This window comes from Pelobates fuscus, chromosome 5, assembly GCF_036172605.1.
Source record: "Pelobates fuscus isolate aPelFus1 chromosome 5, aPelFus1.pri, whole genome shotgun sequence".
In the NCBI taxonomy this organism is placed as follows: Eukaryota; Metazoa; Chordata; class Amphibia; order Anura; family Pelobatidae; genus Pelobates; species Pelobates fuscus.
This window is the reverse complement of record NC_086321.1, coordinates 381,505,597-381,532,690: the sequence shown is the minus strand read 5'-3', so window position 1 is coordinate 381,532,690 and position 27,094 is coordinate 381,505,597. Positions and strand designations below refer to the sequence as shown.

The 27,094-nt window shown below is 44.4% G+C and overlaps 1 protein-coding gene across 4 annotated transcripts in view; it reads left to right on the top strand.

Moving 5' to 3' along the window:
- Positions 1–274: 274 nt before the first annotated feature.
- RNF213 (ring finger protein 213) overlaps positions 275–27,094 on the top strand; it is a 182,375-nt gene continuing 155,555 nt past the window's right edge. For all 4 annotated transcript variants that reach the window (XM_063456333.1, XM_063456332.1, XM_063456331.1 and 1 more), the window contains exons 1-4: positions 275–373; positions 11,593–11,744; positions 15,251–15,423; positions 15,834–15,957. In XM_063456333.1, coding sequence (XP_063312403.1) covers positions 11,639–11,744; positions 15,251–15,423; positions 15,834–15,957 — 403 coding nt within the window. In that variant the 5' untranslated portion in view covers positions 275–373; positions 11,593–11,638. The remainder of the gene's footprint in view (positions 374–11,592; positions 11,745–15,250; positions 15,424–15,833; positions 15,958–27,094) is intronic.

Genomic DNA, 27,094 nt, shown 5'->3' with positions numbered 1-27,094 from the left:
AGGGAATGATTCTACTTACCAGAACAAATACATTCAAGGCACACACCAGCCACTGACTCCCAGTTCACTAAACTGACTTGGAACAGAGGAAGAGGGGCAAGCTGCCTCCTGGTTTCAAGGGGTTAATCTGCAGCCAGAGCAATGTAGAAATACAGGAAGGGAGTCATGGCCAGAAATGGAAAATGAAACTGAATAAATGGAGAGAAAACGAAACTCTCTCACTGTGAGCTGATAAAACAGAACAAAGCAGGAAGTTTTCTGGCAGTCTGCAGACACAGAGCTCACTGCTTGTTTGGATCCAGCTCGTAGGGACCCCAAGCTTATCTGCTGCACCCCAAACCCACCTTACCCCCTGAGGGGGAGGAGACCTGAGGTAAGTGATCATTTTAGTGGTGGTCCCATTACTGGGGGTCCCGCAAGGATTAACCCCTCACAGCGCTTAACGAGCAGGTTTAACTATTTCAATGACGGATATCAAGACTTCGTGTTCGGGTGATGTGTTTACTGAAAGGGTCAGTATTCGGCACGTTAAGGGTTAACCATTCAATGTGCAGGAAGGGTGGCCGACCTACTGCCTGGCGATGGAGGGGTTAATCTTGGAATGGGACCTAAAGTCCATTATTCACCCCACTGCTTCTTCAAACCTCTATACACCCACCTTCTCCTCTCCTCCTTTCAAATTCACCTGTCGAAACCATTTCTACAAACATTGTCGCGGTTTATCGTCCCCTGGTCCACATTTCTCTTCCTTGATCGTTGTGCTTCCTGGCTTCCTTACAAATAATATTCCTTCTCTAATTATTGGGGATTTCATCATTCCAATTAACCCCCACTTGACCTCAGTTACTTCTTCCCTTGGGCTATAACAATTCCCCCACCCATGTGCCTGGTAACACCCTTAATCTTGTTTTTCAGATGCATGCACTTCTCTAATCTCTGTAACACTGCATTTCCTCTCTCAGATCACCACCTCTAATCATTTCTGCTTGAGAGCCCCCACACCCAACATCCTCAGCCTAACAACCATCGCCCCACTCAACCCAGGAGAAACCTGTATTCTCTTTACCTCCAGCCGCTGTCAGCTCTTGTCCATTCTCAACCATCCCTACCTTCTCCTGTCCCTCTCTGGGTATCTCCTCATAAAATGCTTGCCTCACCTCTGCCAAGTCGCTCCAAACATGCAGCTCAAGTAGGACGCGTCTCGAACCATTGCACACATTGGCTTCCTGTATCCTATAGGAGTCCATTCAAACTATAACCATTACCTATAAAGCTCTAAATAACTCAAACCCTGTTATATTTTTCACCGATTCATAGATATGCCCATTCTCGGTCTCTCCGCTCTGCCCATGACCTTCTCGGCCTGCCTGCCCCCATCCGATTCTCTCATAGCCTTCAATCATTTAGGAAGTCCCAGTAACTTCTATCTTACATAGCTACCTCTTGCTCTCTCCTAAAGGGTCACACTCCACTCTCACCCCCAGGTCTGCTACTTTTCCTCCTTGTTGTTTCGTTGCTGTCCCCCACTCTACCCTTTTGTGTTTTTTATACACAACCTCCTCTAGACTGTAAGCTTGTTTGAGCAGGGTCCTCATTGACTTATTGATCCTGTAACATTTTGGAACAGTCTCGTTTTATTGTTAAAGGAACACTATTGTGTCAGGAATCCCTGACACTATAGGTCTTAACAGCTGTTTAATCTCCCGCCCCCCTTACCTCCGGTTAAAAAGATGTTAAATGCACCTTTTTCAAGCCGATCGCCAACATTACACTCCCTTGACTGAGATCATTAAACTTGATGATCGCAACCAATCCAATGCTTTACTATAGGAAAGAATTGTGCATGCGCGGCAAAACGCCCCGCTACGCCGCTCAGCATTTCCTCATAGAGATGCATTGAATCAATGCACCTCTATGGGGAAAGTTCAGCGCTTCCATGCAGATCGTGGAGACACTGAACGTTAGTGCTGCATGTTGTGCATCACTGACCTAGGAAGCACCTCTAGTGGCTGTCTGAGTGACTACAACTGGAGGCGTTCCTTGGGGAGCAATGTAAACCTTGTCTTTTCTTAGAAAAGGTAGTGTTTATATTAAAAAGCCTGCAGGGACAGACTGTAGACACCATAACAACTTCATTAAGCTGTAGTTGTACTACAGTTCAATCCCCACTTTTTATTATTGTAAAGAATGAGTGGAATAAGCTGGCTCTATATAAATTATAATAAAAAACAAACCATAACTCCCAATAAATAAAGAGGGTGGGGAGTTAAACTAGCAGGATCACTTTAAATTCTGGAATTGTTACATGTTGTGCACACCTCCTGGTTGTACAATGCCTAATAGTAATTAAACCTTATAATATAGATTTTATTAATATTCTCCTTTGTAGAAATCTGCCCCTTACTGTACCCCCTCCCTCCCTCTATATCTAAATAAATACATCTATAACTAGCCATCTGAACCCATTGCCAATGCACCAAACATGAAACCAGACACTGAACAGAAAAATTAAGCAGCCATGGGGTGGGGGGGGGGGGGGGGGGTCTCAGGCTGCATTCTGTTTACTGGCTGCAGTGCACTATGGGACATGAGTGGTCCTCTGACCCCCCTATAGCCCTGATGATGCCCCTTGCTATAGGGAGGGGGCTGAGTGACACACTGTATCTGGCATTGTCCCTGCTGGTTGGCTGCAGTGAGTCCCATGACCTGATCTGAGGAGGAGGAGGAGGAAGTGTGTGCATGCTGCTAGCTGGGGTAGGTTCTATTGATATTGTACCAGTGAATTCTATTCTAAGGGGCTCTGCTCCTCCCAGAATGCTTTGCATTCATTACTAATAGTCACTCAGTGCTGGGTTTGCTATGCATTGTGTCGCTTTATTTGGTGGTAAATATGGATTTAGAAAAGTTTGGCTAAATTTTTAACTAAATTCAAACAAAATATAGGAAATAAACAGGATTTCTATCACAAGATCTGTTTACAGAAGGCTCTCACCTCCCCCCTTCACTCCCTGACAACCTACCTCTGCCGTCTCTCACTGCACTCCCTCCATCCCAACCTACCTCTGCTGTCTCTCACTGCACTCCCTCCATCCCAACCTACCTCTGCTGTCTCACTTACTGCACTCTCCCATCCCAACCTACCTCTGCTGTCTCTCACTTACTGCACTCCCTCCCATCCCAACCTACCTCTGCTGTCTCTCACTGCACTCCCTCCATCCCAACCTACCTCTGCTGTCTCTCACTGCACTCCCTCCATCCCAACCTACCTCTGCTGTCTCTCACTTACTGCACTCCCTCCCATCCCAACCTACCTCTGCTGTCTCTCACTGCACTCCCTCCATCCCAACCTACCTCTGCTGTATCTCACTTACTGCACTCCCTCCATCCCAACCTACCTTTGCTGTCTCTCACTGCACTCCCTCCATCCCAACCTACCTCTGCTGTCTCTCACTGCACTCCCTCCATCCCAACCTACCTCTGCTGTCTCTCACTTACTGCACTCCCTCCCATCCCAACCTACCTCTGCTGTCTCTCACTTACTGCACTCCCTCCATCCCAACCTACCTCTGCTGTCTCTTACTGCACTCCCTCCATCCCAACCTACCTCTGCTGTCTCTCACTGCACTCCCTCCATCCCAACCTACCTCTGCTGTCTCTCACTGCACTCCTTCCATTCCAACCTTCCTCTGCTGTCTCTCACTTACTGCACTCCCTCCATCCCAACCTACCTCTGCTGTCTCTCACTGCACTCCCTCCATCCCAACCTACCTCTGCCGTCTCTCACTGCACTCCCTCCATCCCAACCTACCTCTGCTGTCTCTCACTGCACTCCCTCCATCCCAACCTACCTCTGCCGTCTCTCACTGCACTCCCTCCATCCCAACCTACCTCTGCTGTCTCTCACTGCACTCCCTCCATCCCAACCTTCCTCTGCTGTCTCTCACTTACTGCACTCCCTCCATCCCAACCTACCTCTGCTGTCTCTTACTTACTGCACTCCCTCCATCCCAACCTACCTCTGCTGTCTCTCACTTACTGCACTCCCTCCCATCCCAACCTACCTCTGCTGTCTCTCACTAAACTCCCTCCCATCCCAACCTACCTCTGCTGTCTCTCACTTACTGCACTCCCTCCCATCCCAACCTACCTCTGCTGTCTCTCACTGCACTCCCTCCATCCCAACCTACCTCTGCTGTCTCTCACTTACTGCACTCCCTCCATCCCAACCTTCCTCTGCTGTATCTCACTTACTGCACTGCCTCCCATCCCAACCTACCTCTGCTGTCTCTCACTTATCGCACTCCCTCCATCCCAACCTACCTCTGCTGTCTCTCACTGCACTCCCTCAATCCCAACTTACCTCTGCTGTCTCTCACTGCACTCCCTCCATCCCAACCTTCCACTGCTGTCTCTCACTTACTGCCCTCTCTCATCCCAACCTTCCTCTGCTGTCTCTTACTTACTGCACTCTCCCATCCCAACCTACCTCTGCTGTCTCTCACTTATTGCACTCCCTCCCATCCCAACCTACCTCTGCTGTCTCTCACTTACTGCACTCCCTCCATCCCAACCTTCCTCTGCTGTATCTCACTTACTGCACTGCCTCCCATCCCAACCTACCTCTGCTGTCTCTCACTTATCGCACTCCCTCCATCCCAACCTACCTCTGCTGTCTCTCACTGCACTCCCTCCATCCCAACTTACCTCTGCTGTCTCTCACTGCACTCCCTCCATCCCAACCTTCCACTGCTGTCTCTCACTTACTGCCCTCTCTCATCCCAACCTTCCTCTGCTGTCTCTTACTTACTGCACTCTCCCATCCCAACCTACCTCTGCTGTCTCTCACTTATTGCACTCCCTCCCATCCCAACCTACCTCTGCTGTCTCTCACTTATTGCACTCCCTCCCATCCCAACCTACCTCTGCTGTCTCTCACTTATTGCACTCCCTCCCATCCCAACCTACCTCTGCTGTCTCTCACTTATTGCACTCCCTCCATCCCAACCTACCTCTGCTGTCTCTCACTTACTGCACTCCCTCCATCCAAACCTTCCTCTGCTGTCTCTCACTGCACTCCCTCCATCCCAACCTTCCTCTGCTCTCTCACTTACTGCACTCTCCCATCCCAACCTACCTCTGCTGTCTCTCACTTACTGCACTCCCTCCCATCCCAACCTACCTCTGCTGTCTCTCACTTACTGCACTCCCTCCCATCCCAACCTACCTCTGCTGTATCTCACTTACTGCACTCTCTCCCATCCTCTCTGTATATCCAGATCATTCCCTCCCTCTCTGGATTTATTTCCTTTTAGATTGCAAGCCTGTTTGGTCAGCACCCTCTTCACCGACTGCTCTCGTATGTCAAATGTATTTTGTTAGAATTGTTTTACCAATTGTACAGCGCTGTGGAAAATGTTGGTGCTATATAAATAATTGCAATTGACCAGGGGCATGGCATGTGCACTATAAAGGTTTAGTTTCACCCCTCTGGCAATTTGACTGTACAATATGGTAATTAAAGAAACACTTTGTGCGTTGTGTCCTGCATTAGTGGCGGTAACATGATTCCAGCATACTTTCTCCAACACTCACAATCCAAACATGAACTCTCACCTTTACACCCTCCTCATTCTGACTCAGCCCTTCTCTTTCTTGGTACACATTTTCCATTTTAGTGATTTATTGCCTGTGTGAGGCCATCGGAAGGGACACAATAAAAGACTTCACCTGTTTTTGCTCTTATGATACATTTTCAGGTTTGTTTTGTCATTTAGCAAGATACTCAGAGACACTGCAGGTACCCCCTGCAAATTTAAAGGGATACTATAGTGCCAGGAATACAAAGCTGTGTTTTGGCACTATCGCTCCCCATACCTCTCGCATCCCTCTCACCCCCCACTTCCCAGTAAATAAGGGGTAAAAAAAACTTTATTTACTTACCTGATCCCAGCGCCGGTGGCCTGCCTCCTCCAACGGCCCTCGATCTGCGTGCGCATTAGACCTCCCCATAGAATCAATGCTTTTCTAAGGGGAAAGATCTGACGCTGGAGGTCCTCATGCAGAGCTTTTAGCATAAATAAAAAGTAGTGATTTTGAATGTGGGTCTTTGGTCACCTGTGCAAAACGGAAAAGCCATTCCCACCCTAAAGAAAAATAATAAATAAATAAAAAATACGTGTAAGAAGGTTATTTAAAAGGTAGCGTTAAAAGTCAAACTGGCAGCATAGTTAATTAGAGTATATTTCCAGTTTAGCTATTTTGACCTTAAAGGAACACTATAGTCACCTAAATTACTTTAGCTAAATAAAGCAGTTTTAGTGTATAGATCATTCCCCTGCAATTTCACTGCTCAATTCACTGTCATTTAGGAGTTAAATCACTTTGTTTCTGTTTATGCAGCCCTAGCCACACCTCCCCTGGCTATGATTGACAGAGCCTGCATGGAAAAAAAACTGGTTTCACTTTCAAACAGATGTAATTTACCTTAAATAATTGTATCTCAATCGCTAAATTGAACTTTAATCACATACAGGAGGCTCTCACAGGGTCTAGCAAGCTATTAAGATAGCAGGGGATAAGAAAATCTTAATTAAACAGAACTTGCAATAAAGAAAGCCTAAATAGGGCTCTCTTTACAGGAAGTGTTTATGGAAGGCTGTGCAAGTCACATGCAGGGAGGTGTGACTAGGGTTCATAAACAAAGGGATTTAACTCCTAAATGGCAGAGGATTGAGCAGTGAAGCTGCAGGGGCATGTTCTATACACCAAAACTGCTTCATTAAGCTAAAGTTGTTCAGGTGACTATAGTGTCCCTTTAAATTGGAAATTCACCTTGAATTCCCACTTTACTGAATAACCCAGTACACATCCTATTTAAAGTTAGAGTCTAATAGTTTTTAGTTAATGTATTTCTGATTCCTGCGATACTAATTGGCATTTGGGACAGCGGATTGTTACACTGTGACAGCTGCGTCTCGTACGTTTCTCTGCTGAATTCCCTGCGATATGACCAGTTGTACTGCGGCACCATATACGTCTGCCAGGTTGATACCCCTACATCTGGTCCTGGGAATACTTTACTCTTAATTGCCCTCATTTGCTGCAAGTCTGCAATTGCCAATCCCTGTCCTTTAATTGCATATTTAATTACAATATATTTATAAAAATAAAAGCTCAGGTTGTTCAAAATCTCAGGAGTTTCTGTTCAATCTTAAAGGCAAAAAGTGTGCGTATACCTTAAACTTCCCACAGCAGGTGTTTATGGGACATGTAGTTCAGAAGTTCTAATTATGTTCATTGATGTAAAGACACAAGAGCAAGATATGTTTACCTGAAGGTCCCCTGGTGCTCCCCTATTAGGGATCTTCCACTCTTGAAAGAGGAACCTACCTGTAAAAGTGTCTCCTTTGTGTTCCTTTACATGGGTGCAGCATGTGGGTGGGCGGGCAAGAGGAAAAGGATTCTGGGGGTCTGTCGTGGCTTGCCCCCATCTCAGCTCACTGCCAAGTGTTGTTGGCCCTTTGTGAGATCTGCCTGGACTGGAAGACGTCGTTTCCAGTTGGTTTCTCTACCGGTGAGCCACTGCAGTTTGACATCTAGCAGTCTGTTTTACAGTTTAGTAGGCTGGACTCCTCACTGGCCTGGAGCTATTTGTCTTATCTGTGGCTCTAACTGTCTTTACAGCCCGGCCATGTATCAGCTCCAGTGTCAGTCAGTGGAAGCATTCTACCAACGCCTGACTCTCTGGTTTTGTGTCTCAATTCTGGACTATCGTCTATGCATACTAGCTGCCGGCCCTGATCTCTCATTTTTAGATGTTCCCTTGTCTGTACTGCATTTCCAGAGGTGCCCTCCTGCACAGGCGCCATGCACACGTTCACTCTCCAGGTGGTGTATCTACCTAGTCACCGTGGGCTGTGATATTTTGCAAGGATGAGCATTAGCTCTGCGTTCTGGACTCCAACCCCAGGTAACCCCTGACGTGGGCACACTGACACACTACCGCACTACACATACGCCCCACATTCACACAATTTACACAAAAATACCACCTTGTATTCAGATAGACTTACTCATTACACCCTGTATAGATACGTACACACAAATACACACATACATTCACACGGGCCTATACTTGCTATTACAAACACGCACCATTTCTACACACAAATTTACATGCATGCACGCTTTGCAAATACACACAGCAGTTTATTCATGAAACTGTGAATTGTGGAAAATGTAAAAGAATCAGGAGAATGTGATCTATTTTAGTCTACATTTCTAAATTTGTTTTTGAGTTCATCATTGAGTGAATGGAACCAAACTGTTTTCACCCCATTTTATCAATTTATTCTTTTGTTTAGATTGATCTATGTATACCATTTCACCTAGGCTGTAAAGATTACTGCAAATGCAATACACACCCAACATCTTTTGATCTAAATAGTGGTTTTTAGTTAATGTAATTAAGATATTATTTTCTGATTCCATTTGCTAGATTTGTGGTAATATCTAGGTTTTCTAAAACGTTGTAATTAGGCACATATGTGATGAGTTGAGGATCACTCGTAACTTTAGCCATGTTACATTGTGTCCGAACACTCAGTGCCAATAAAGTTTTTGTGCGTTCAAGATCAGCCACGCATGCGCACCGACAACTTCCTGAAAGCTACTGGTCCTTGAGGGCACCCGTAGCTGAACGGAACCATGTGTCGTTGTGCGCATGCGCGACGGTGTTTTTGGCGCGAAGATAGAAGATTTCTGAAGATTTAAAAGAGAAGCTGGTTGAGGAATAGCAGCATCCACAGCTCCTGAGGAAGTCCCGAAAGGCGCGGGACGAAACGCGTTGAGCCTGAATTTTTGTTTTTACAGCAGTCCAGAGACCGTCCACTTCACCATCACAATCACGCTTAAAAGCCGCAAGTATATCTAGCCTATAGAGTCGCGACCTAAGGCTTTTTGGTAACATCTTTATACTTGTGAGCTAGTGGTTGGTGTTTGTGGTTTTTACTATTGGTCTTAAAATTGTACTGCTTTATAATCATGATTTTTATACGAATTGTTATTAATAAATAAATTTATAATTTTTATACTACATTCTTTCTGTCACAGTGATTAGCGCCCTCAATAGGGGAGACTAATACTCTCCCCCCCCTCTACTTTCATCATTGAGTGATGCCTTACTGTGTATTACCTGTACATATGGTAATATTTTAGCTGCACTAAGCCATGTGGTTTGACGTATGTTATCTCAGTAAAGCAGGGTTGTTAGATTTCTGTCCTCCCCTTGTCTGCGCTAGAGTACAGGATCCTCCATAGATTTCTTGTGCATGCGCAAAAAAAATGCCATAGACAACTTTTCATCACATGAGCAGATTTATATAAACCAAATAACAAATAGTCCTGCTCACTTCCTTAGTGGTTTTAGCATTTCAAATGTGTTAGGGATCTATTACGGGTGAAACAAAGAATCTGATTAAAACCTTTTGCCATACTTTGACATATATTGTTGCGTACATATAAGAAAAAGTAGTCCCTGCCTATGTACCCAGGTTACCAGTGTGGGGCCTCCATTCCGTTCTTCAAAAAGGGATAGTTAAAAGTTCCAAGAACATTTATGGTTCTCGGGTCACTGTCCAATCCCTTGGCCCTAGGAAGCAGTATATAAAAAAATAAATAAAGTAACATAATAAAGGAGGAGGCTATATTTAAAAGAAGAAATACTACCACAACAAGAGGACATAGTCTTAAATTAGAGGGACAAAGGTTTAAAAATATCAGGAAGTATTACTTTACTGAGAGGGTAGTGGATGCATGGAATAGCCTTCCAGCTGAAGTGGTAGAGGTTAACACAGTAAAGGAGTTTAAGCATACGTGGGATAGGCATAAGGCTATCCTAACTATAAGATAAGGCCAGGGACTAATGAAAATTGGGCAGACTAGATGGGCCGAATGGTTCTTATCTCTGTCTTCGAAACAATTTAGTGAACGATTAATCCAATAATCTGGCGAAGCAGCGGTTTAGTCCTTACTTAATGAGTGCTCTCCTATTTACACACATATTAACCTGTCTTTATTAATATTGTGATTATGTCTCTTTAAACTCAGCTACTGTGAAAAGACACAAAGGTAAAAATATAAAAAAAAACTGAGTATAAGCAGGTGTGGGGAAGATAACATCTATCTGTTCATAGAAGGGAAACAATACATTTTACGGATAACGAAATATATGCACTGTGTCAGTATATAACTATAACTCCATGGTTGGGTTGTGTGATAACGTGTGCTTGGAGTTGGTATATACCATTAAAGATATGACCAAGTTCATATACATGAGAATTGTGAGCTTATCTGCTGACATGCAGTAAAACCAGTCATAAAATCGGCAGCACCCTTTGATCTCTGGAAAGTAACTGAGCTCACAGAGACTCGGCAAACCCCTTCTCGAATAAAAGAAATTCAACAGTTGAAGAGCTTTGAACTTCACTTCAACAGAAAACCTTTAGGGATCTATTCACTAAAAATGGATTGTAAAGTGAATTGAAAAGTAATTTACTTTGCTGGAGAATTTTGACCAAAATAATCAGTTTTTTTTTTTTTTTTTTAAATATACTTTTTTGCTTTCTCAAGTTCTGCACAGCTATACTTTGCCTGTAATTGTTTAAACATTTTTCCTTTTGCCATGTTAATGGCAGAAAACTGTTTTCTTGCTAATTTAATTTTCCCCCATCTTCTCTGAAACTCTTATTTTATTCCACAGATCTTCTTACATTGGTTCTATAAATGGTCAATCTTTACGTTTTAGTTACAGGCTCCTTGAAATACTTTAGTCTGAACTTGTTCAAACCTCAGGGTTGCAAGATCAATTCCCAACATATTCGACTCTCCCAGTCCCTGCAAAAATCTCCCTAAAAGTCTCTACCATTTCCCCCCACTGTGCTCCTTCCCAGCTCCCCCCTTCCCTCCGGTATTTACTGATCCTGTAAATTCCCTCTGTGTGTTTCTCCCTCATACTTTTAGATTGTAAGCTTGTTTGAGAAGAACCGTCTTCATGCACTGTTCCACTATGTCAATCGTGTTTTCTTAGAATTTAGTGAGTGGTTTGTTTACCAATTGTACAGCGCTGTGGAATATGTTGGCGCTATATAAATTATTGTAATTGTAACAGAGTCAACTCAGCATTGTATCCTTCTTAGGTTGATAACATGATATAGGTAACAGTGTCCATACCATAGGAAATACGTGAAAATTAGAGAAACATTGCTGTAAAATATTATTGTCATGTTATGATTACGTAACTTTCCCTCTTCACGTCACAAATTAACCCTTTAACTGCCCACCGATACTTTAGGTTGGCTGGTTACAAAAGAATCGAAACTTAGCCTTGCCCAAAATGTTTGATAAGATGACAGGATGATTTCGCTACCAGCGGCTCAGTATTCATTTAGTAAGAAACCGAAAGCTGTCACGAGACGCAGTGTAAACACAGGCCGAATGAGTCATTGTTCTTCCTGACAGAATTTCCACGCTCATTTTGTTTTCAGTTTTTCTTTTCTTGTGAGCTGCCTTGTGACTGTATTGCTGTTTTGGTAGATTTCCAAGGAACACGCCAACGAGGCTTCTCTTTCTGCTGCAAAAAATGAAGTGTGTTAAATGTAAACATGTGTCACAGGATGTATCCCCCAAATTCTGCAGTGAGTGTGGGCACAGAATGGCACCCCCAGATCCCAGCACCCCACTCCAAGGTAAATATCTCAGACATATGCATCTGTTTTTATGTATTAAAAGTTTCAAAATAAATGTGTTATTGCAAAATTATTTTGTTAGCATTTAACCCGTTAATGCGGTTAGGGCACGCTATGCAGCCGTAAAAAAAGTGTCTTTTAACGCCGTTAGTGTGGCATAAAACGCCCTAATGATCGGCAGTCCTCTCTGCGATTTATCCTTACTTACGATGCAGCCCTCCCTGCGATTTATCCTTACTTACGATGCAGCCCTCCCTGCGATTTATCCTTACTTACGATGCAGCCCTCCCTGCGATTTATCCTAACTTACGATGCAGCCCTCCCTGCGATTTATCCTTACTTTGCCTGGCGACCACGATCGCGGGGGTGCCTGACAAACCAGGTAGCCTCCTTCAAGTTAATCTGGCCTTCCTGGGCCATGTGATCGCGATGACATTGAGATCAAATGACCGGTTCGGCAGCGAGCTGCAGTGCCTGTCAAACACTGAAATAATGGAAGAAAAAAAAGTAATTAAAGCATATAATTAATATATTGTAAAAAATAAATGGGCATTGGAGCCAAAGAAGAATCCCTAATACTTATCCAGGGCCTTTCCTACATTTTCCTAGAATGCAGCCATAAATAATGACCTACAAGTGTTTAGGTAGAGTATGAGAGAAGGTAGGGGGTGCTAATTACAGTCCCTCTGCAGAGATGTAGAGGAAACTAATTAGAACTTAACTAGAGCAAAGGGGCAGCAAGTTAGGGCTTAATGGGAAGTTTTCTTCAATCACACTATTTTTCAGCTACCTGGTTTCAATGTCTCATCAGTTTCCCACAATTCCTAGATTGGTGAATAGACCCCAATATGAAATCCAGTGATTGTGTGAGACCTCACATTCCTTCATATTTTGCCTTTGATTTGTTAACCCTATCTACGTGTTAGAAAGTATTAATTGGGAAAATAGACTATTTGAACACAAGAAAAGTCAAAGGACCGCTATAGCGTCATACAACATGTATTCCCAACACTCTGGTGTTCTCTTCCCCATTTAGTTTGAGGCACCCCGAAATTAAATGAAGATAAGTCACGCATGCCGAGCTCCTCCAATGCAATGTGCTCTATGAGATGCATTCACAGGGGGTGACATGGAACAGAGGGGGGTGCAGGGGGGGGGGCTCCAGCTGGAGAGATCAGAGATCAGATCAGAGATCTCTCCAACTGGAACGGCAAAAAAAAACAAAAAACTATTTCATTGATAGGTTGTGGGGCCCCTGATGGAGTGCGGGGCCCCACAACCTACCGCTCTGCATGTCACCCCCCCCCTCCCCTGGCAGCTTCACCTCCTCTCTGCCAGGTCTCCTTCTCCTGTCCCTCGCGGCTCTGTGTGATGGGGAGAGGCGGGACCGGAAGTGACATCACTTCCTGTACACTCCTCTCACACAGAGCGATCAGCAGGGGAAGGAGCAGCAGCCTGGGAGACCAGAGGGAGCAGAGAGACAGGTAGGCACTAATCACCCCCCCCCCCCACTGTGTCCCTAATAACCCCACCCTGTCACTACTCACCCCTCCCTGTCACTAGTCACCCCACCCTGTGTCACTAGTCACCCCACCCTGTGTCACTAGTCACCCCCCCCTGTGTCACTAGTCACCCCCCCTGTGTCACTAGTCACCCCCCCTGTGTCACTAGTCACCCCCCCGTGTCACTAGTCACCCCACCCTGTGTCACTAGTCACCCCCCCCTGTCACTAGTCACCCCCCCTGTCACTACTCACCCCTCCCTGTCACTAGTCACCCCACCCTGTGTCACTAGTCACCCCACCCTGTGTCACTAGTCACCCCCCCTGTGCCACTAGTCACCCCCCCTGTGTCACTAGTCACCCCCCCTGTGTCACTAGTCACCCCCCCCGTGTCACTAGTCACCCCCCCTGTCACTAGTCACCCCCCCGTCACTAGTTACCCCCCTGTGTCACTAGTCACCCCCCGTGTCACTAGTCACCCCCCCTGTGTCACTAGTCACCCCCCCTGTGCCACTAGTCAACCCCCCCGTGTCACTAGTCACCCCCCCTGTGCCACTAGTCACCCCCCCTGTGTCACTAGTCACCCCACCCTGTGTCACTAGTCACCCCCCCCGTGTCACTAGTCACCCCCCCGTGTCACTAGTCACCCCCCCCTGTGCCACTAGTCACCCCCCCTGTGTCACTAGTCACCCCCCCTGTCACTAGTCACCCCCCCTGTCACTAGTTACCCCCCTGTGTCACTAGTCACCCCCGTGTCACTAGTCACCCCCCCTGTGTCACTAGTCACCCCCCCTGTGCCACTAGTCAACCCCCCCGTGTCACTAGTCACCCCCCCGTCACTAGTCACCCCCCGTGTCACTAGTCACCCCCCCGTGCCACTAGTCACCCCCCCGTGTCACTAGTCACCCCCCTGTCACTAGTCACCCCCCCCTGTCACTAGTCACCCCCCCTGTGTCACTTGTCACCCCCCCGTCACTAGTCACCCCCCGTGTCACTAGTCACCCCCCCCGTGCCACTAGTCACCCCCCCTGTGTCACTAGTCACCCCCCCTGTCACTAGTCACCCCCCCGTGTCACTAGTCACCCCCCCCTGTGTCACTAGTCACCCCCCCGTCACTAGTCACCCCCCGTGTCACTAGTCACCCCCCCTGTCACTAGTCACCCCCCCCTGTCACTAGTCACCCCCCCATGTCACTAGTCACCCCCCCTGTGTCACTTGTCACCCCCCGTGTCACTAGTCACCCCCCCCTGTGTCATGGAAGGACAGAGTTTGACTTTGTTCTCACAGCGGAAGTGACCCTAGGGACTGTCAGGGAGATGGCTTCTAGCCGTGTGCTTATCCTTGCGATGGAAACACTGCCTTATCTAGTAAACACTAATGTTTTACATTGTATTGCTAAAATGACTGGGGTAATGCATTTTGTTTTCTTTTTTTTAATTATTAACTTATGTGTGTGAATTTTATTATTATTGGTCAACAAATGAATTGGTCACACACTCCACTTCTCAAAATTTCCCAAAAGTTGACACAAGTTTCAGGTTAATGAAGAACTTGAGGAATGTTTATTCAGAGGGGGCCGGGCAGGCGACCCCTTATAAAGCACAATGACATCATAGGCATTGTCAGAGATAACATTGATTTATGCATCAATAATTGGTTAGCGGTTAAGTGGTTGATTTATTGCTCGTCCTACCGGGTGTGATGTCACTGGTATCATGCGGGTCTCCCCCAGATTCCAGCGCCATCTTGTTAGTAAGGGTGTTATTTGATGACTAAGGGAAACTCCCTGGCCCTAGCGGCCATTTTAAGTAAATCATATAAAACGATAAATGCTGATTGAGAGCTATATAAAGTAAATAGACATTTTACAAGTTTAAGAAATCAGAATAATATTCCATTTCCACAACAGTGTGTATACACATAGATTATTAATCACATATTTTCTTCAAGTTCAGAGGAATCTGAGCTCTTTAATATGTTTTTCTCCATTACTTGTCTCCTGCAGAAGAGCTGAATGCCAACCTGCCTTCCCTTTCTGCGATGGAAGTGGAATCTGGGAATGAACTGATCACAAACGAAGCATCTGCTTCCCAATCATCACTGAGTGGCCAACGGGTCGATCTACGTACAGATGAGCCTAAACCACTGGAAGATGGTTTTCCATCACAGAGTAAGAAAGTGAGTGAATTATACTGTTCTGCTTCATTATATAATGTAATAATAATATAATGTTTGTGGGCCAAGAACATCAAACGAGAGAAATCTCCATGTATTCTTCTTGGTAAAATAGTTTATAAATAAATAATAAATAGGGGCATCGGAGAAGAGACCTCATGGGAGTCTTCGGAGCTTTTTAATCACATAAAGACAGGATTAAGTGATCATATGTCTGTACTTGAGTAAAAATGATATTCGCTGTCGGTTGTTGTCATCACGCAGCCTCTCCTGCCTCGCAGTTCCACCATCGCCTCGGTAGTGGTTTAGTGTTTGTATAGATAAAAACAAAACAAAAAGCAAACAAACCGTAGTGTAATTTATGTCATCCTTCTTGCTGAAGGTCAAAGTATTTCATTTTTTTTTTCCTTTAGAAAAAGAAGAAGAAGAAGAAAAAGAACAGCATTGTAGGTCTGGACTCCGGAGATTCATTGATGTCAGATCTCTCCAGCATGGAAAATGTCAGTTTGGACCAAAACGTAGGAAATGATGGCCAAGGTAATAATATACGATGCATGGATTCTGCTGTGTGTAAATGTTGGTCTATTAGGCTGCTGGACCTTTCTGGCTCCTGCCAGGTGTTTCAGTCACTTGGTCTTACCTGGTTCAGCCTTCCAGTCTAGACACTTATCTACCTGTGTGCGCAACAGGATGTGGTTTATTGGTGTGTTTTTTTGCAGAATTTTATTTAGCCTTGGCTGTTGTGCGCATGCGGATATAATTTGCTGTCACATTAAATAATTGCACTGAAAACTAAAGCCCTCAGCAGAGAGGAGGAGGTTGACTGTGTTGAACCTCGATTTAATAAGCTTTTTAAATGGCTCATTACTATTAGAAAAACGTCACAAATTATTTATCTGCAAAAGTCACCATTTAAAAAAAAAATGTTTTAGCTACCGTATATACTCGAGTATATACGGTACTTCATTTGAAAATGTTTATTAACACTATTGGGTCATGCAGGAAGATTTTTAAATCATGGCCTTCGTTCTTTATTATTTTTTCCATTTTCCTTATAATACATTAAAGTTTTGGAAACCGAGCTCAGCAATTCTTGCCGTAACTCAATCTGACAATGATGACGGTCTGGCTTGGCAGAATTTAGTTTGTAAGCTGGTGACTCTTGTTGGCTCTCTGCCCTGACCCTACGTCAAACCGTTCCGTTTCTTGCTACTTAGTACGGGCTGGTTCTTGCCCAGTGTCTTTCTGGTCCTGTTGACATGTATTTGTTCATGTTAATTCTCCTTTGGATTTGTAGTAATTAGAGTCACAGGAGTCCCTAGTAAGAGCCCAAAATGTTTGTGAATATCCGCAGTCCGCACCCTCTATAGATATCACTGAAACGGAACTCCATACTCTCAGCATTAAATATGTCAGTTTCATCCTTATTTTGGTTATGGTGTTTAGATTATTTAATTAAGAATAATAGAGCACGTTTTTTTTTGTCAATCTTTCTTTTATTGAGGCAGGAGTTAAATGGGATACAGAATAAAGAAGAGGGGATGCATGGTATTTGTACAGGATGGGATCACGTTAACACAGTAGTACATCTCCCACGAATGGCGGCCTCATTTTATATTAAGCAAGCTTTCCAGAAAATTAATAACACGTGTAATGTAGTAGTTACGAAGGTAGCTTTGCAAAAACCATACGATAAATCTTAAAACGTGAGTAACATACAGGTTTAGTCAGCAAGTTAATTATAGGTTAGTCTATGAGTTAATTAGGTGGGTGCTCAAAACTGTAGCTAGGTGTGACCCTAATCGCGTAGAGTAAAAGAGTGGGCACAAGCATCTATAAATGGATATATGTCCACCTAGCCTGCTGGATTTCCTAGCCAGCTTAGTGTCAGCCTGGATGCAGTAGCAATCCGAGATATTTACCCCCATTAATACGTCTATTGTAGTAAGTCAGAGAAGCAACTTATACAATTACGGTGGCAAGACACTTGAAAATGCCACCTGTTGGCCGCATGGTCTAAATATACATCTTAGAGATGACATGGCTGGCACAGCTAATGCCCCTACGAAATACAGAAATAACTAGTAAAATTTAAGTGCAGTAATTGGTAATACATAACATGAGGATATTCATATCGCTTAGGCAGGTTGCTTGGGTAATATTGCGGCAGGTTGTAAGTGTCCGTCAGCTTGTGGTCTGGCCTTTTATGTCTGGGGCCTTGGTTTCATTCAGCCGATCCCGGTCAGCATTATAGAACACACAGTATAGAGAGCGCAAGATAAAGATAATATAGTGAACTTTCTAGGACGATGCCCCAAACTCAACTGTCCACAAAAATAAATAGAAAAAGCTGCTAAATACAATAAAAACCTTCCCAAGTTTTAAAACATCCTATAGAACAAAAATTAAAACAAATCATGTATCAGTGCTTAGTGAATTTACCCCTATTTTTAACATAGGGTTCAGCACAGAATATATCTATTAATAAAGAGTTTTCATTCCAGTCTTATTAGAGGGCACTTTTAAAAGTCCGCAGGGATAAGTTGCTGTAACAGTAGTATGTCAAATCTGTGTCTTTGTACGTATCCAAACCTTAAAATAGAAAAGATACTGACATAGCGTAAAAATGTAACAACTTTATTTCCCATATAAAAAGACCCCCATAGGAGAAACTCTTACAATAAAATATTGTGAAGCTTATCTCTAAGATTCACAGTAAAAGCAAGGTTCAAACAGAGTGTCAATGGAAGAATTGAATGTTACCGCTCCGTGGATACTGCTTATTCAGAACCGGTCCTGTGCACTAAGATCGGTCCTCTCCAGGAGCGCCAGCTTCCAGATACTGCTGTGAGCGTTGCAAAATTCAAAAGTCCCGCCAAAAACACGATCTACGCGTTTCGCTCGTTAGATTGAGCTTTTTTAAGATGAAGTGTTAAGGGGGACAGTAGGTATACATAAGTGCCTTGTAGTTTGATAAGGATCTTGTAGCTCCGTAATAAAACTTTTGTAGTGACTTTTAAACGTTATCTTATACAAGTGCTATATTCATACAAATACATATAGACAGTGGTAATAGTCTTAACCCCTTAAGGACACATGACATGTCTGACACGTTGTGATTCCATTTTATTCCAGAAGTTTGGTCCTTAAGGGGTTAAATAAATTTCTACTTGAATGTATATTCAAATCCAGTCAATTGCTTCACTTAATTACAAACAAGCAGTCTTATCATATCTGATGAGAGTATGCCATTTAAGGCTGTTCTATAGTAAGACAAATCGTTTTCTACTCACTATTGCATGCTAATTAAATTAACTAATTTCACATTTCATATTTAACAAATATAAAAAATATATCAAAATTGGAAATTATAGACAATGATATTCCTTGCTTAAAATTAAAAGATTATACTAAGATCCATCTGATAATTCACATTTATAAATGTATGTACGAATGACACATTCCATTATATTATAATAAAAAAACGGACTTTGCTTTTGTGTGGCACAGTTGTGATGTAGATTAATTTAGAAATAAACAAATATGTTTAAATGTCTATCTGTTCCTGTCCAAATCTGAGATGATTAAATTGCGTATACGCAGAAGTAATTCAGACTGACACACGGAGTTCAGGTTAAAATAACGTCTAGGAAATTTATTAGCATCTGAAGAAAAGGCGGGCTCGCAGGCCCTTATAAGGGTGAATTTGCATCATCATTGATTATCAAGATATCAGTAAATAAACATCATTAATTGGATTAATTGTTAAGTGGCTGTGTCAATGTCCACCCATCAATATGATTAATTGGCTCAAAAACTAAGTGGTTAGCTAGGTGTCCTCCCACCGAGAGGTGGTATTGTTCTGGACACGGGTGTGGACGGATGGCTCAGGCGTCATCTTTCCCAGCACGAGGCTTACTCGGTGGAAAGGGGGGCTTGGGCGTCATTTTGCGTAGTTAGTGATGTCAGTCTCGTGGTCAGGTGCAAGGTTCTTTTATGAATAGAACATTTCATTAGGCCGGTGTTCTCATGGCCTTCAGATTATACTATGTTGCAAATTACAGGAGATTCAGCAATTCCGGGGTTAGTCATGTCTTTATAGAAAATACAGTCTCTATTCATTATACTAAATGCTGTTAGGAAATTCTGTCATGTAATGTGGACAAAATGGAGGGTCTGTCATAATGTGAGGTTATGTGAGATTAAAATGGAGTTAGTACAATAATTCAATACAGGTTCAATAAAGATTTTTAATAATTCTACATCAGTCCCCCCTATGAAATGTTAGATTCTAAAAGATAAACTTTATTAGTTAGTATCAGAAGACGTGTTAGCCCAAAGGCACAGAAACCCCGTGGCCACTAGCTAGGTGTTATTGCAAAGTGCAATTCTGTCCCTTCATCTGACCCTAGTAGGCTAACTCATCCGTCTGCAGGGCACTCGAACGCTTCACTACCATGGGTGGCCCACGATGACTAACCCACCACTTCTCCACACGGTAGTCTTTCCCATACAGACAGATGCTGTCCCTAAGCTGGTCCCTACCTAGAATTCTCGCACTTTATCAATAAAAGGGATAGTTTGCAGCGGTATACAGGGTGAGTTGAGATCTTGGAAATCTTGGTCATCAACTGTGAGATGTGCGAAAGTGGGTGCCGCTTGGTCTACAGTCTTCAGGAGGAATTTTCTCAGACAAGGGAGGACACAACAAACGAGAAGAGCAAAGATAAAAAGAAAAATTAGTATTGCTATACCAATATGCATTAAAGCCTTTTGCCATCCTGTCATCCAACCAAACCATCTTTCCCAGGGATCTTTTATCCCAGAATTCCTTTTTAACTCTTCTGAGAGCTCATTCAATTTCTCTATGGCTAAAGTAACTTTACCATTAGGGCCTGTGTTTTCTGGGATGTAAGTACAACATGTCATGGTGTCAGGGCAAAATTTTACATACCCCTCCTTTTTCGGCTAGAATCATGTCTAAGGCCATTCTATTCTGGAAGGACATTTGGGACTTAGCCTGCAGCTGTTCGGCTAAACCCTGGAGGGCATCCCTGGTGTAATTAACAAAGCGTTGTTGGTTGTAATAAATGTAATTTATCCAATTTAAATTCTTGTTTGCAGTAACTATGGTGAAAAGTGACTCAAATCCTGCAGCAACTTCATCTCTTGCTTTAAATTCATTGGGTACCCCCCTAGGCACCCCAATGGCATCAATGTAAATATGAGGGTCAAAACTGCCTTTTACTGGGGCTTCACGCTTTACCTTGGTTGGTGTGTGTTTGGACTCATGGGTGTCGGGGTGTGTGTCAGAGATAATATGTATAGGCATGATGGCTTTAGCCAGAGTACACTCCCCCCACCATTCCTTGTCCATCCTGGATCTTAGCTGTAAATCCCCACACAACCAGTAAATATCCCCCAATGACCTAGTATGGAATTGTAGAAGGTTCATGGAGACAGTTCTGTAGGTGGCACAATACCCTTTAGAGAAGTTACCCAAAAATTTACCAATTCCATCATAATTAGCATAACAGGTGTAATTACCTTTATAGACTGTAACACCATCTGGGGGTTTGACATCCTTGGCTAGAAGAGGATACTCTACTGTCCATGCTTTACATATGGACCTATTGAAATCGTAGTGATAGGCAAAAAGACTCAAAACACATTCTTCTATATCTACCGGCAAAGTTAAAGGCACGGTGCCCAGGTGAGGCCGGGCACCGCCACACACATAGCATGCGGTTCTGTTATGCTTGTTGGCATTATATTTCATCCATTCTAACCATAGATTAACATCATTAAAACCTGTTTCAGCGGCCATGGTATCTTCAAAGGTGGGGTTTGCAATGGCCATCATGTCTTTAAAGGACTGGATGTGTGGTTTTAATGGATTTGAGACCATATGGGTGGTCCCTTGCCACTCGGAAGAGTTGCACATATCTTTAAGGTAGAAATGCCCATTACATACTGGTCTGCATCTGTTGGACTGGGATGCTCAATATTTAGGATTAATTTCATTGGTATACCTCCTCCAGGCTTTCTCAGAGTCATTCTTTGGAGAAGGGATCTACCATGATCATCTACTTTAGATAAGGCACTTTTTGGTTTGTAACCCCAGGCAGGCCCGGCATTCCATCCCGCCGCCCCCCAATGGTTACAATTGTGCCCCCATTGTTTGTCAACTACACAAACATAGGGGTCCTTTGAATGAGGGATATCTCTATAGATATTCTGAATCTGTGATGTAGGGAATGGGCATTCTACGATGTCACAGTAATCAAAAGTATAAGTAGCCACACGGGTACATGATGAATTGTACCAGAAGATGTACCCACTGGCATCTTTGGTGATGGCTACTTGTTGGGCCTTAATTACGCTAATTAAGGAGATAATGTACCAGAGGTACATGGTTGTGCGGTATCTGCTTCCTCTGGGGCAGGAGTCTTCTTGCAATGGGAAGCGTGGATCCAATGTGGCCTGCCGGCCAATTTGACGGAGGTTGCGGTGATCAGGAGAACTTGGAATGGTCCGTCAAATCTTGGTTCCAGGGTATGTTTCCGCACAAATTTCTTGACCAGAACCCAATCTCCGGGAAGCAGGTTGTGGGTACCTGTATCCAAATCGGGATCTGGAATTGAAGAGAAAACTTGGGCATGTATTTTGTTCAAGGCACTTGCAAGTTCAGTTACATAGTCTACTAAAACATCAGATTGAAGCTGCAACTGTTGCGGATAATAACAATCTAGTCTGGGTGCAGTCCCAAATAGAATCTCATATGGGGATAGTGAGTGCTTCCCTCTAGGTGTGTGCCTAACGCTGAATAAAGCTATTGACAGACTTTCTGGCCAGGGCATCTTTGTTTCTTGTGACATTTTTAACATTCTGGCTTTTAGGGTGCCGTTCATGCGTTCCACTTTGCCACTATTTTGTGGGTGGTAAGGGGTGTGAAAGGCTAGGGTCACTCCCAGAGCAGTCCAAATTTCTTTAGTCACTGTTGCTGTAAAGGCTGGGCCCTGGTCGCATTCAATGACTTCTGGGAGTCCAAATCTACATACAATATCTGCAAGTAGACGTTTTGCTGTTGTCTTGGCAGTGATATTGGCCACTGGGTAGGCTTCTGGCCAGCCTGAGAACATGTCCACTATTACCAGTGCATACTCATGAGGCCCACTCTTGGGCATTTGTATGTGATCAATTTGAATTCTCTGGAATGGGTACATGGGCTTAGCCAGGTGTTTCAAAGGCACTTTGGTTGGCTTTCCTGGATTGCATTTTGCGCAAATGACACAGGCCCTACAGAAGCTATTGATCAATGTTGTGATTCCAGGTGCTTCATAATACTTCTGAATGAGGGCAGCCATTAAGTCTTTTGACAGATGTGCAGGTCCATGTGCCCATTTGACAACTGCTGGATATACATTTTTAGGAAGGCAGAATCTAAAGTTGTTATAGTATATTCCGTCCTTTAGGACAGCTCCTTTCTTCTTCCATTTCTGGATTTCTTCGGGGGTAATTGCAGCTTGCTGTTCCCGCAAAATTCTTAGGTCAGTAGGAAGGGTCTGTAAGGTAAAAATAGTAACTTCTTCTTGTCCGGACACTTCTTCATCCACTTCCTGTAAATTTCTTGCTGCTTGCTTAGCAGCCTGATCAGCCAAATGGTTGCCCTTTGCTTCATCTGTATCCAACTTCCCATGTGCCTTGACTTTCAAGACGGCCACTTCTTCAGGGAGTAGGAGGGCATCCATTAGTTCCTTGATTGCAGAGCTGTGTTTGACTGGTGTACCGGCAGTGGTAAGAAATCCTCTTGTCTTCCAAATGAGGCCGAAGTCATGTGCCACACCCAGGGCATATCTTGAATCTGTATAGATGTTGGCACGTTTTCCTTCGGAGATTTTGCATGCTGAAGTCAGGGCTTGTAATTCAGCTTCTTGTGCAGACATTGCTGGTGGTAGAGATGATGACTTGATAACTTCATCTGTTGTGGTTACGGCATATCCTGTGTGGTATTTTCCTTCTTCATCAGCATACCTTGAGCCGTCCACAAACAGAGTGAGATCAGGATCTGTTAATGGATTCTCATGTACAGTTGGTAAGTGTATTGTTTCCATTTTCATCTGTTCAAAGCAGTCATGAGGTGTTTCTGGGTCATATTCATTCACTATGATCAGATCTTGAAATTCATTTTCCAGGAAATGGCGTGGCCATGCTTTAAGAAGGTCAGTTGTTGGGTACTTGGCAATGCCATTTTCCTGAAGCTGTGATTCATCCATGGTGGCCCACAATTTTGCCATGGGCCCAAGATCATTCCATGATTTTGTTTTCAACTTGGTGACAGGGACATGTGGAATGGCAGTGTCCCAATGACGGTACAAGTAGTTGAGTTCTGAAGGTAGTTGGATCAGGACCATGCTGTTGCCGTCAGAGTCACAGTAGAAGTCCTGAGCAGTGAGTTTCACCTCCACCCAATGATAGAGCTCATCTTCATAGCAAGGTTCAGGAGTGATGTTTGGCTTGTACCACATGGTACAGAAGGCATAATCTGGACCCTCACAGAGAGGTGTTTGTTCTTTATAAAAGGTTAACTCAGGATGCATTCTCTTGATGGTACCAGCGAGAAGGTAGATGTAGGTTTCATCCATGATAAACCCATAGTAGATACCCCCCTCAGGGAGTGGAAGAAGAGTGGAAGTATTAAGAACTTGACATCTTTGAATGGTAATGTTGTCAGGTAGCAGGAGATGACACTGTAGACGTAGGTGTCTGGCAGGAGACACATGCTTGAGCTGGACTTGGTTGATGATGGCCGAAATGTCATGAGGGGCCAAGACGACCAGAGGGTGGCCGAGGACCAGGTCTGCAGTTCTTTCAATAAGTTCTCTTGCAGCAAAAACAGCCCTAAGGCAGGAAGGGGTTCCTCTGGCCACGATATCCAGCTGGCAGGAGAAAAATCCAATAGGCCTCTGGCGGCCTCTTAAGTCATTTGTTTGGGTAAGGACTCCTGTAGCATGGCCTTGTCTTTCAGAGACAAACAATTTGAAGGGTTTGGTATAGTCTGGCAGGCCCAGAGCAGGAGCAGATGCAATGGCACATTTTAGAGTATGGAAATTGTCCAGTGCTTCATTGGTCAGGCAGAATGGGTCTGACTTGAGTGCATCATAGAGTGGTTGCATAAGCAGAGAGGCTTCTGGGATCCATGCTCTGCAATAGGAAATGAGGCCTAAGAAGGCATGTAGAGATTTTGAAGTCCTTGGAGGTGGAATATCCAGTACTGCTCTGACTCGGTCCCGAGTGAGATGTCTGGTACCTTGAGATAGGCAATGACCAAGGAAGATTACTGTAGGTTGACAGAATTTCAGCTTGAGAAGTGAAGCTTTGCATCCTTGTTCTGCTAGATAGCAAAGGAGGCTAATTGAACATTCTTCAGTTGTGGGTATGTCATCTCCACAGAGTAGTAAATCATCCACATACTGGAGTAGTACAACCTCTGGATGGTCTGCTTGCCATGGGTCAAGGATGGAGCACATGGCTTTTGCAAATTGACTTGGAGAGTTTTGTGCCCCTTGGGGCATGACAGTCCATGTATACTGTTGCATTTCATGGGTGAAGGCAAACAGGTATTGGCAAATTGGATCCAGTGGAACACTGAAGAAGGCATTAGCCAGATCAATGACTGTGAAGTATTTTGCAGATGGTGGGACTCCAGAGAGCAGAGTGTGAGGGTTTGGCACAATAGGGGTGTCCAGGACAGTTGCTTCATTGACAGCACGGAGATCCTGAACCATTCTGTACTTCTCTGGTTCACCTTTTGGAGTTTTCTTCTTCACAGGAAATAATGGAGTGTTACACTTTGATTTACATTTCACGAGAGCACCCTTCTCCATGAGTGCTTTGATTTGAATTGAAATGGCTGCAGCTTGTGCTGGCTTTAAAGGATATTGTGGTTTTCTTGGTAACTTTGCTCCTGGAATGAGCTTTACCACCACAGGTGGAATTTTTAGGTGGCCTATGTCTTCTGGGCCTGAGGACCATAGTTTTGCTGGTACCCTTGTCTTTAGTGAATCCGGGAAATTGGACCTCAGTTCCTTTGTTTCCCCATGGGGTTCTTCTAGATGGAGCATCAGAGGCAGGAAGCACAAGGCTGAGGTGTCTGATACAGACAGAGGGGTAGACAGTTCTACTTGTCCATCTGGAGTGAATGTACTAGAGGCCTGCAGGCGGGAGAGGACATCAGCGCCTAACAGGTTAATTGGGCATGTGGAGGATACCACAAAACGAGCAAGCAAGCTGGGGTAGTTGCCAACTCGTAATGGAGTTGTTAAGGGATTGTGTCTTGGTTGGCCATCCACTCCAACACAAGAGACATCAATATTTGACAGAAATGATGCATCTGGCAGGTCTTGTTCCCTTAGAACACTTTGTGCTGCACCTGTGTCAACCAAAAAGGTAGTAGGTTGTCCTTCAATGGGTAGAGTCACATTGGCAAGTGCCCCCCCCTTATCCACTGAAGACACTGCCATGACAGGGGTTAATGACACAGGCTTGCCAATTTCCTAATCATCTGGTTCCTCAACAATTGGAACCGTTTTTGTGGCCTTGGGGGCAGGGGCAGGCTTGGACATCCTCTTGGGTTCTTTCTTGGGTTCTGGGCATTCACTTCTGAAATGTCCCTTAGCCCCACAATTAAAGCAATGTCCATCCTCAGGTTTGGTGCCTTTTGGGACAGGGGTGGAGCGGGACACCATGAGAGGAGCTGAGGTGGACCTTCTGGGAGTCTGGGCAGACTCCAGACCTCTAGCAACTAAGAGTAAGGTATCCAGAGGGACTACCTTATATTCAGGGCGTGCAGCAATGATTCCCTTGCGTATGGAGTCTTTAACACCTTGGACAAAAGCACCAGACAGCATTTGTGAATGAATCTTGTCAGTAAGATCAAAACCCAAATATGTAAACATTTGAAACAGTCTTGCATGAAACCTTTCCACTGATTCTCCTTTGTCTTGTATAATATCAGTAAGGCCAGCAGCCTGATCTGCATGTTTGTCCTTAGCCCACTCTTTTAGTTGGTTGCAAAAAGTTACTCCGGAGGGGTAATCAATGTCACTTATAAGCAGATCTGTACTGAGGTGGCGGGCCATGCTGGGCCAATATGCATCCCCGGCTTTAATAGCACAAATGCTCAGTAAATCACGCCATGCTGCGGAATAAGTCTTTTGAATCTGAACTATCCCTCGGTAAAAAGGCATAGGTTGCTTTTCTGGGTCAGGGAGTGATTTCATTAGAGCACTAGCTTGAGTAGGATTAAAAGCAACATATTTAGGAGGGGCCCGATCCCCCCGACCTGTATGTCCAAAAGGATCATCGATGGAACGGCGGGGCGGGGGCCCCGCGACCTCCAGTGAGTCCTGGGATCCCTCTTCATCCTCATCCTCATCTGTGGTCTGGGCCCTTCTGCGTAATGGGATCACCTGAGGTGTCAGAACCGGGGGAAATGAGGGATTCCAAGATGCTGGGGTGGCTAGTGGGTTATGAGCTTGGGGTGAATAGTCACCGGGAAGTACCGGCATCAGGGGTGCTGGATGACTGGGGGCCGCCATATTGGAGGCGTTAAAGGAAGCTGCGTTAGGGTTAAGGGAGGAAGTGGCGGCCATGTTGGATGTGGGCACATCCG